The sequence below is a fragment of the Helicoverpa zea genome, chromosome 25 (assembly GCF_022581195.2).
Source record: "Helicoverpa zea isolate HzStark_Cry1AcR chromosome 25, ilHelZeax1.1, whole genome shotgun sequence".
Classification (NCBI taxonomy): domain Eukaryota; kingdom Metazoa; phylum Arthropoda; class Insecta; order Lepidoptera; family Noctuidae; genus Helicoverpa; species Helicoverpa zea.
Window position 1 is genome coordinate 3,943,220 of NC_061476.1, and position 9,927 is coordinate 3,953,146.

The 9,927-nt window shown below is 37.9% G+C and overlaps 1 protein-coding gene across 1 annotated transcript; it reads left to right on the forward strand.

Moving 5' to 3' along the window:
• Positions 1 to 2,914: 2,914 nt before the first annotated feature.
• LOC124642781 lies at positions 2,915 to 6,732 on the forward strand. Its single transcript, XM_047181419.1, has 3 exons — positions 2,915 to 3,396; positions 3,875 to 4,793; positions 6,602 to 6,732. Exons 1-2 carry the CDS (start codon positions 3,147 to 3,149, stop codon positions 4,786 to 4,788), a joined length of 1,164 nt encoding a protein of 387 aa, XP_047037375.1. The 5' UTR covers positions 2,915 to 3,146; the 3' UTR covers positions 4,789 to 4,793; positions 6,602 to 6,732.
• The last annotated feature ends 3,195 nt before the right edge of the window (positions 6,733 to 9,927 follow it).

Below are 9,927 nucleotides of genomic sequence, written 5' to 3' on the forward strand. Positions count from 1 at the left end.
CGGACTTCTTTCGAAAAACGCAAAATTATGGGAGTTAGGAACTAACAGGTTAATTGCCAACGCTTGAGCCCAGAATTTTTGAAACATTTACAGTCAGATGTAGTACAAGAAATGAAATAAAATATGTGAAAACTTCTGTGAAATCGATGCTTGCAAACAGTATGCACTTTAAACTCATTCCCTGTAAAACAATGCTAAAGTAAGCACTCCATGAGCGTAATACTCCATGGTGTTCACATCGGACGCGCAACCAGAGACAAACCCTTCAAGTTTTATTGTGACGCGAGATGAGCTATAAAATGTAATGCCCTTATTCATAAAGTATAAGTCCTAGAAATAAAAACTGTGCTACAGTTCTCCCGTTTTATTGAAGGGACGACAAACATAAAGTTTATTTGAATTAAGATTTTTTTGAGTACATTATAGAATATTTTTTTGCAAAGTAAATAAGTTTGCTCGTAAATACACCTTTTTACCGACTAGGTATGTTGTCGCCGGCAAGATACGTAATTGAGGAAGCTGAAAATTACGCAAGTCCCTTAACTTCACAATTTTATATGTCATTTAAAAAAAGTAATGTTTGCAATTATTATAGCTGATCATTTAATAGCTGAAACCAGCTGAATTAATTTTGAATTCATCTTAGCGATAAAATATGGCTGGTTAGGCAGCCTGTTTGGCAAAGGTATTATAATCATAGACAGAGAGGCAAGCACAAAAGATGCACACCTGTAATAGGTCTAAATAAACTTTGACTTTGAAACTTTGACCTCTAAAACCAAAAACACCCATGAAAACAACATGAAAACTTTTCAAAAATTAACCAACTTTTCGAGCACCACAGAATCTTCTTAGCACAAAATCTGTTGTTATTGACAGGTGTTTATGCACATAGCACGTTGTAGCAGGTTGTGAGCAGGCGGAGTCGGGGCGCGGCACACAGCGAGCGAGTTGGCGGTTGCAAATCGACCATTGCACGGGGTAACTGCTTCGACAACCGCCGTGGTGGGGTGACTAGGCTTGAAGAGTTTGTGGGATAGTGAATCGGGAATTGTTTCTATAGTTAAGATTTAAAAGGACTACGCTACTCCCTACACCTCTACTACCTACTCCTCTTTTCTGAGAGTTTATTATGAGTTTTCTACCACACTACAAACCATAGGCTACCGTTTTATATTTTGAATAAAAGATGTATGACCTACCTTTCGTATCTTAAAAATATATAAAAAAATCGTTATATACCAATGTATTTAGGTAAATTAAGTACTTTTCTCACGGCCCTATAATATATATATAAGCGCAAAAGTTGAAGTATAGTCCTCGGCACGAATCTTGAGCTCTGACCTACATATGCGCAGAAGTGATTTATTAGCAAAGAACCAATCCCGAGTGACGGCTATGACGCGATGCACTGCGGGCCAATCCCCGCTTTAGCCCGCCCCCGCGCCTCACTTCATACCACAAAAGGGACCCAATAAATTACTTCTGCGCAGGTGAAGGTCAGAGCTCAAGATTCGTGCCGAGGACTATACTTCAACTTTTGCGCTTATTGAGAGCAAATCAGGGCTAATAACAGACAGTTTTTGCTTAGGAGTCTGTATTATGAAATAGGCAGGTATTAACGTTATTTTCCAATTATCTCTCAATATCTTCCTATTTCATAACAGGAAAGTCTCAAACCTCCAAAAAGTGTAGCCTCCTATGGCGAGTAGTAACAAAAGCTATTACCTGTCCGGGGCGCGAGTCGCTAACTTGTGCGGAACGACGCCTTACCCGGGATTATCCCGCATCGCGCCCCAAGTATGCTCGCACGAGTTTGTGAACGGCAGCCATTTTGTTGTGTAAACTTTGGTTATAAAGGCTGGTATTTTTTCTGTTAAGAAAAATCTTTGAGTTTTGCTGTTTTCTTCTGTTCCACTAGTCAGTAGTGCCTCGAAAAATATACCACCTGGGTAAAAATATAATAGGTTAAAATTATAAAGGTTAGAATAGATGACCAGGATCGGAATAGGTAGGCAGGAACTGGAAATCAAACAATTGGTTCAGTCTTTTTTACAATTAATGCAAGTGTAATTTTGATCACGATAATCATAACCATTATAAATAAATTGGAGCAATAAATATATACTGAAAACAATTGTTTATATCGATGATTAATTCAACTGATACAAAACAATTTTATGACTTCCTGTTTAAAAGTATACAAAAGTATTCAATACAAAAATGATTGTTGAATTTGGCATAAAACAATACTTAGCTTTACCGTAATCCGTAATGATGGATGGATTTGCGCACGATATAATACGTGGCCTATTAACGACATCACTCGATATTTTACACTACTTTATTTCGCGGTTTCATTTATCATAGAGAATATTATTAAATGCTCACATATTATGTCAAATATGTGTCTTTTAAGATAGGCATTTTTTATAGTACCTACGTGAAACAGCAAGTCCCATCTACTTTCTGTGTACGTATTTGTAAGTCCCTATTTGACCGAAAAGTTGTCAAAACTGTGTTACTGATACACAAAATGCCATAAAGACATCTAAACAAGGCCATATATTTTAACCTCGACCGTTTTTTGGCACCATTGCTATTTAAATAAATGCCCGTGCCATGGATGCTGTAGGTAAAGGATTCGAAACGTCGGGATTAAGTAAGTGTCAGAAAACAATACTGTAGCTATTATCGCTCAGTACAAACATCACTATTTTCCCTTGGAAATTGACAGCTGTCCACTGCACAAAACATTCAGTATCACTATGAATAGGTATAGTAGAAGACCTATTTTACACATTATCATAATTTGTTCGGCAAACAGTTTCAAAACATAATACAATAAATTCTAACATGCTAGTTATTTATTACATCTATAAGTTACTACTGGATTTAAAGGTTACAGCAATTATACTTCGGGTTTTGTACTTCTATATTAGATCACATGTAGTACACACGTCGGTGTCGCCATTTGCACTGAATTTTTGAGAGACCCTCTCTCAAATTTTTTTTTTTTTTTTTTGTTCATTCTTACCCGCTCTACTGTCTTGCTGTCCTCATTCACGCTTCAGTGTTCCGCCAACTCGCACGTGTTCTCTTGCCTCGACGCGCATTAAAAAGTTTTTTGAACATTTCGAGTAAAAATGGGAAAGCGCACGCGCTCGAACACCGATGATTACGAAGAAATTGCAAGAAAGGTCAAAAAACTGAACCGTAAATTGATGCGCGCCCGTCATCAGCAGAAGGATCGACGAAGAAACCTTTCAGCATCGTCATCAGGATCGGACGCATCATCTTCCTCTTCGAGTTCAAGTGCCAGTTCCGCTTCACCTCGATCAAGGTCACGCGCACGCCTGTCTCCACCACCGATACAGGAGCCGTTATGCATTGAAGGTTGGTTTCCAAGTTTAAAATATTTTTCGTTGAAGAACAATACTGCGGGTAGCTTATGGGGCTATCACTTTATTGTTAAACGAAAACATTTCCTTGCCAGAGAGGCTTTGAAGGTTGGTTCCACGTTTAAGATATTTTTTCGTTGAAGAACAATACTGCGGGTAGCTTATGGGGCTATCACTTTATTGTTAAACGAAAACAATCCTATGCCATAGAGCTTAATAAATGTGATTAAGCATGTAATATCTCATTCGTTGAAGAACAATAATGCGGGTATCCTTTGGGGTTATCACTTTATTGTTAGACGAACGTTTTTTTTTTCTCTTAGTACCCACAACTAAATTATAATAGGCATAAAATATTCGTTGAAGAATAATATTGCGGGTAACTTTTGGGGTTGCCACCTTATTATTAGACGAATATGAACATCACACCATTCGTATTAACTATGTTCATACGGATTTTTTTTCCATTATAGACGTGCCAAGATATGGAATTGAAGAGGGCGTGCCTATGGCGTCAACCAGCGCCGCTGCCGCCACCGTGGACGTCGAAACTCAACCAACAGTGACTGCCGCTGTGGATACACTGCCCACGACGAGTAAGGGAGGTAGTTTGCCTTCCGAACCTAGCATTGAACAGGAATTGGACGAGGATCTCCTTAAAATATTAGGGGTTGACCCGTCTCAACAGAGATTATACGGTAAAGATATACAACCAGACCTTGCGATTCGGTTACAACACGTAGCTACATCGGGGCTCAGTAAAGAAACCCGCAAGGAACTTACCGACAGATATTTGCTTCCTGGTAATTGCACCCTCGTGGACGCTCCTGCGCTTAACCCAGAGATTAAGGCTGCCATACCCGAGGCGGTCTTCAAAAGAGATAAAGCGATTGAACTTAAACAAAAACAGTTGTCTTCAGTGGCATCCTGTCTAGGCGAAGCAATATCAACGCTCATGTCGCAACCAATAAGAGACACGGCTCTCATTCAAACCCTAATGGATGGGTCTAAATTATTGTGCGATGCTCAACATGCAGATTCCTTAACGCGTAGAAACTTTATTCTAAATAATCTGAAAAAGGAACTCAAAGATCAACTTGCAGCTACCAAGATCGACAAACTGCTGTTTAGCGAGGAGTTGTCTAATACTTTAAAAACAGCTAAGGCGATTTCTCAATCTAGTGCTGACATGAAGCCACAGACAACCAAGAACCCTGTCAAAAGGTCTCAGAAACCAGTGAAGAATTATTTAAACTGGCGAGCTCCTCCTCCAAATCAAGCCAGGCCGAGGGGGAGCCAGAGGACAAAGGAGCCTGTCAAGAATCGCCAAGAAAACTCCTCAAAGCGGTCGTCGAATCCAGCGTCAACTCGCAGTCGCCGCCGCTAGACACGGTAAAGTACGCAGGTCGGTTATTGAACTTTAGTCGACAGTGGGCACTTATAACCCAAGATCATAACATTTTGTCATGGGTTTTTGAAGGATATAAAATTCCATTTTCGCGACGTGTAACACAATCTCCTTGTACCGGAGACAAAAAATACTCACCAACCGAAAGAAGTCAATTCAAAAGTGCTATTAATGATTTACTTTCAATAGGGGCTGTATCTGTATGTGAACCCTGCGAGGGTCAATTCTTATCGTCTATATTTTTGGTACCTAAACCTAATGGCAAATCGAGATTAATTTTAAACTTAAAACTTTTAAATAAATTTATAGACACAAGCCACTTCAAACTTGAAGACCTTCGAACAGCTCTGAAACTCTTATCAAAGGATTGTTTCATGAGCACGATTGACTTAAAAGACGCATATTTTTTAATACCCGTCCACAACGAATACAAAAAATACCTTCGCTTTAAATTTTTTAACAAACTGTACCAATTTAATGTATTGCCTTTTGGACTAAATACAGCACCCTGGGTGTTTACGAAAATTATGAAACCAGTGGTTAGTTTACTGCGATCTTGCGGAAATATGTCAACAATTTATTTAGACGACATTTTATTAATTTCAAAGTCATTTGAATCATGCCTAGAGAACTTATCTGATACCACAAGTCTGCTGCAGGCTCTAGGATTTATAATTAACCTTGAGAAAAGTAAACAGGTTCCTAGTAATACTTGTACATTTTTAGGATACATTATTGATTCAAATAATTTTCACGTCACCTTACCTAAAGAAAAAATTACTAAAATTAAAACCAAGATTAGCATGTTTCGCAACATTAATCGCTGTAAAGTTAGGGACTTTGCAAGTTTAGTAGGATTACTTACCTCTGCATGCCCAGCTGTGGAATACGGCTGGCTTTATACGAAAGAACTTGAACGCTGTAAATACTTAACCCTACTTAATGACGATAACTACGACAAGTATATGAATATACCACCATCGGTATTACCAGACCTCGATTGGTGGGTTCACGCAATGCAGGCTCCTGTATGCAAGATCAAACAAAACATATACAGTTTAGAAATTTTTAGTGATGCCTCAACAATGGGATGGGGTGCTGCCTGTGGTGAGGAACGGGCAAGCGGGATGTGGACGGAGAGTGAACGCTCTTGCCATATCAATTACTTAGAAATCCTAGCTGCCTTTTTAGGTCTTAAAACTTTTGCTAAGTCTTATCACAAATGCCAAATTCTCCTAAGAATAGATAACACTACGGCTATCTCGTACATTAATCGCATGGGAGGCGTACAGTTTCCTCACTTAACGAGCGTAACACGAGAATTGTGGCAGTGGTGTGAAAAACGTCATATAACTGTATTCGCGTCTTACATAAGTTCGACTGATAACGCCGTTGCAGATGCAGAATCGCGGCGTATACACCCAGACATTGAATGGGAATTGTCTGACCAAGCATTTCAAAAGATTGTCAGACAATTTAGGGCCCCTAGCATAGATTTATTTGCCAGTAGAATCAATAAAAAATGTTTAAAATATGTATCTTGGCACAGAGACCCCGACGCATACGTTATAGATGCCTTTACAATATCGTGGTCATCCTTTTATTTCTACTGTTTTCCACCATTCGCTATGATATTAAAAGCGTTGCGGAAAATTATTGATGACAAAGGTGAGGGTATTATGGTAGTGCCTTTATGGCGGACACAACCTTGGTACCCTCTTTACATGAGCCTCTTGATATCGGACCCCTTAATTCTGCAACCATCTAATGACCTGATTATCTCTCATTCCAGCAATCGAGATGTGCACCAGAAAATTACCCTGGTTGCCGGGATATTATCAGCTCGTCATTGTTAAGAAGAAACGTTCCTCCTGCCTCGGTACCGATTATGTTAGCTTCACTTGCAGGCAGTTCTCTCAAACAATATGATGTTTGTTTTAAAAATGGTTTTTATTCTGCAAAGTAAATAATTTTGATATTTATGAAGCTTCCGTCCCTACGGTTATAAAATTCCTTACGCAGATATACGAGTCGGGTGCAAAATATGCAACCATAAATAGTTATAGATCAGCACTGTCATTGATTCTTGGGCAGGACTTGGGTAACAATGATTGTATAAAACGTTTTTGCAAAGGTATCTTTAGACTCCGTCCACCTTTACCCAAGTATGATACAACCTGGGACGTATCTGTAGTTTTAAATTTTTTAGCTACATTGTATCCAAATGAATCGCAGAATTTAGATAAACTGTCCAAAAAATTAGCTACCCTTCTGGCGCTAACAACTGCCCATAGAGTGCAAACACTTTCAAAAATAAATATTGATAATATAGAAATATTTGCCACCAAAGTCAGTATCAAAATTCCTGATCTAATTAAAACATCCCGTCCTGGCGCAGCTCAGCCCGAGCTTATATTACCATTTTTTCGCGAAAGACCAGAAATCTGCCCTGTTAGTGCCCTATGTTGCTTTCTTGAGTTAACCAAGGACTTACGTAAAACTAAAAACCTTTTTATTAGTATTAATAAGCCTCATAAATCAGTTACCTCACAGACGTTAAGTCGGTGGATTAAGTCGATTTTAGGTACTTGTGGAATTGATGTGACTACCTTCAGTGCTCACAGTACAAGACACGCATCCACATCAAAGGCATATAAGACTGGAGTTAACCTAGATCTTATAAGAAAAACAGCAGGTTGGAGTAATTATTCAACCTTTGCTAGATTCTATAATCGAAATGTAAACGAAATTGATAAACAAGATGATTCTTTTGCCCGAGGTGTTCTGTTAAATGATTAAGCTAAAATAATTAGAATTAAGTACGAAAAATGATTGTACCTTGATAATTCAATAAAAGCGATTATTTATCATTATCACCTTTTAATTCCGTTGATATTTTCCCAACTTACTCTCAACATCTACATGTGATCTAATATAGAAGTACAAAACCCGAAGTATAATTAATGATTAAACGAACTTACCTTAAGTGAAGTTCTATCATAATTATATGAGGGTTTTGTACGAATATATTAGAACCCACCCTCCCATATTTCTACCCCAGGAAAATATCAACATTGGACAAAACATACTCTCAACTAAATGAGGACAGCAAGACAGTAGAGCGGGTAAGAATGAACAAAAAAAAAAAAAAAAAATTTGAGAGAGGGTCTCTCAAAAATTCAGTGCAAATGGCGACACCGACGTGTGTACTACATGTGATCTAATATATTCGTACAAAACCCTCATATAATTATGATAGAACTTCACTTAAGGTAAGTTCGTTTAATCATTAATTATTTACTAAAAGGGAGACAAACTCAAAATAATGAGCTTTATTCCGCGTGACCTTATGGAAAATGTTAGTCTAGCCTAAGTTTGTTAGTATCGTACTAGTCTAATAAACTATGTAGGCAATTATTATAGCAACAATAAGTTTTTTTTTGTTAGCAAATATGCTAGGGGTAAATAAGTCAAACACCATAAAAAAGATCATTTTTTAGTATTTGAACTGTTGTAATAATTCTTTCGATTGGTAATTTCATAGTTAGCATTTTATCAAAACCTTCAATCTTCAGAAGTCGTTCTCCACGTAAAATTGTTCGAAAACTGAGCTTACTATTTTTTTCGGTTCCATTAAACTGTTTTATTACCGCTAATTTCAATAAAATCTCCACATACCTATGTACCTACTACATTATTTTTATACAGATACAAGTAATCGAAATGGTACGTATGTAATATCACTAGCCATTGTAGAGAATAGCCACCACCCGTTGGATTAATGTCGCGAAAGATTACCGCGGTCGCACGCATGATTTATACAATTTAACAAACCGGCCGCGGATTACCGAATTTACCGTTGTATAGATAATGGACGACACTCATTTAATACTGGCAATGTGCGTATTGACCGGCCCAAGGTAAAGTGGGGAATATTGTTCGGGAAATATAGGTAGATATGTTATTGTTTGAGTTGTTTTAATGCAAATGTTTAAATAGCTGTAGCTGTACTAGGCTAGGCTTACAGTATTATTATTTTTTAATTTAAACTTGTCAATATTATTTACTTAGGAGTACAGTCATATTTGAAGTACTTACTTAAGTACTAGATGGTTTAGGTTGTAATTGTAAACTTAAAACTTTTCGATGAGAGCTTTAAAATATGCCTCTTGTCCGAATTGATTTTTCCTTAAATATTAACTAGACATACAAACATTTCTCTTTGAGTATTCATTGACTTGATTTTTTTACAATCGCTAATTAACCTTTCCCTTACAACTCCAAAACAAATCGACATAAGCGTCACAACTGTCAATTTCACAGCTCTGACAATAGTATAATAGTGAGATGCACAATGCCGCCAACTCTGTCGGTGACACGACCCGACTAGCGTGATGGTTGTACGGACAATAGACAACTTTGTTGGGAACCAATGAACGTTTTACATTTAGGTGCTGATTTACCAAAAGTCTACAAAGTTTGCGTGTGTTTCTAATTTTTACTAGATTCTGCCCGCGTTAAGTTAGGATTTTGTGCCTACCCAATTCCTATAAAATCTATGTCATAATTATACAAAAATACGAAATTAACCCTGTTTAGGGTTAACCACAAACGCTGAACTAAAGAAATCAGAATCACACTTACTACATGTATAAGGCGAAAAGGCTGTTGAAGGCAAACGGCTGAACTTAGGTCTTCGTGCTCAAACGGATGGACCACTATTTTATGATGCAATAAGATGTCGAGGTTTGCTGAAGACTGAACAAAGTGGTAAATCCTCGGAGAGACCTTTGTCCAGCAGTGGACGTCTTTCGGCTGAAATGAACTACGAACACCTGGAGGTAGCTAATTCAGCCTCTATAAGTAGGTAAAGATCCCCTAAAACAGGTATTTCATAAAAAATAACCACGAAAATAATCTAAATTTTCCGATAAAAACTTGTCATATATATCTACTTATGTATGATGATACCTACATAAGATTTGCCAAACATGCCGTCTTGACACCACATCGTGACCATAAGGTCTGCCTATTTCCCACAGGTTGCGTCGTCAGAATTGGGTGAAGGAACCCATTGCAGTCGTGGTGTGTCTGTCGAGCCATAGGTCACGACTGCGC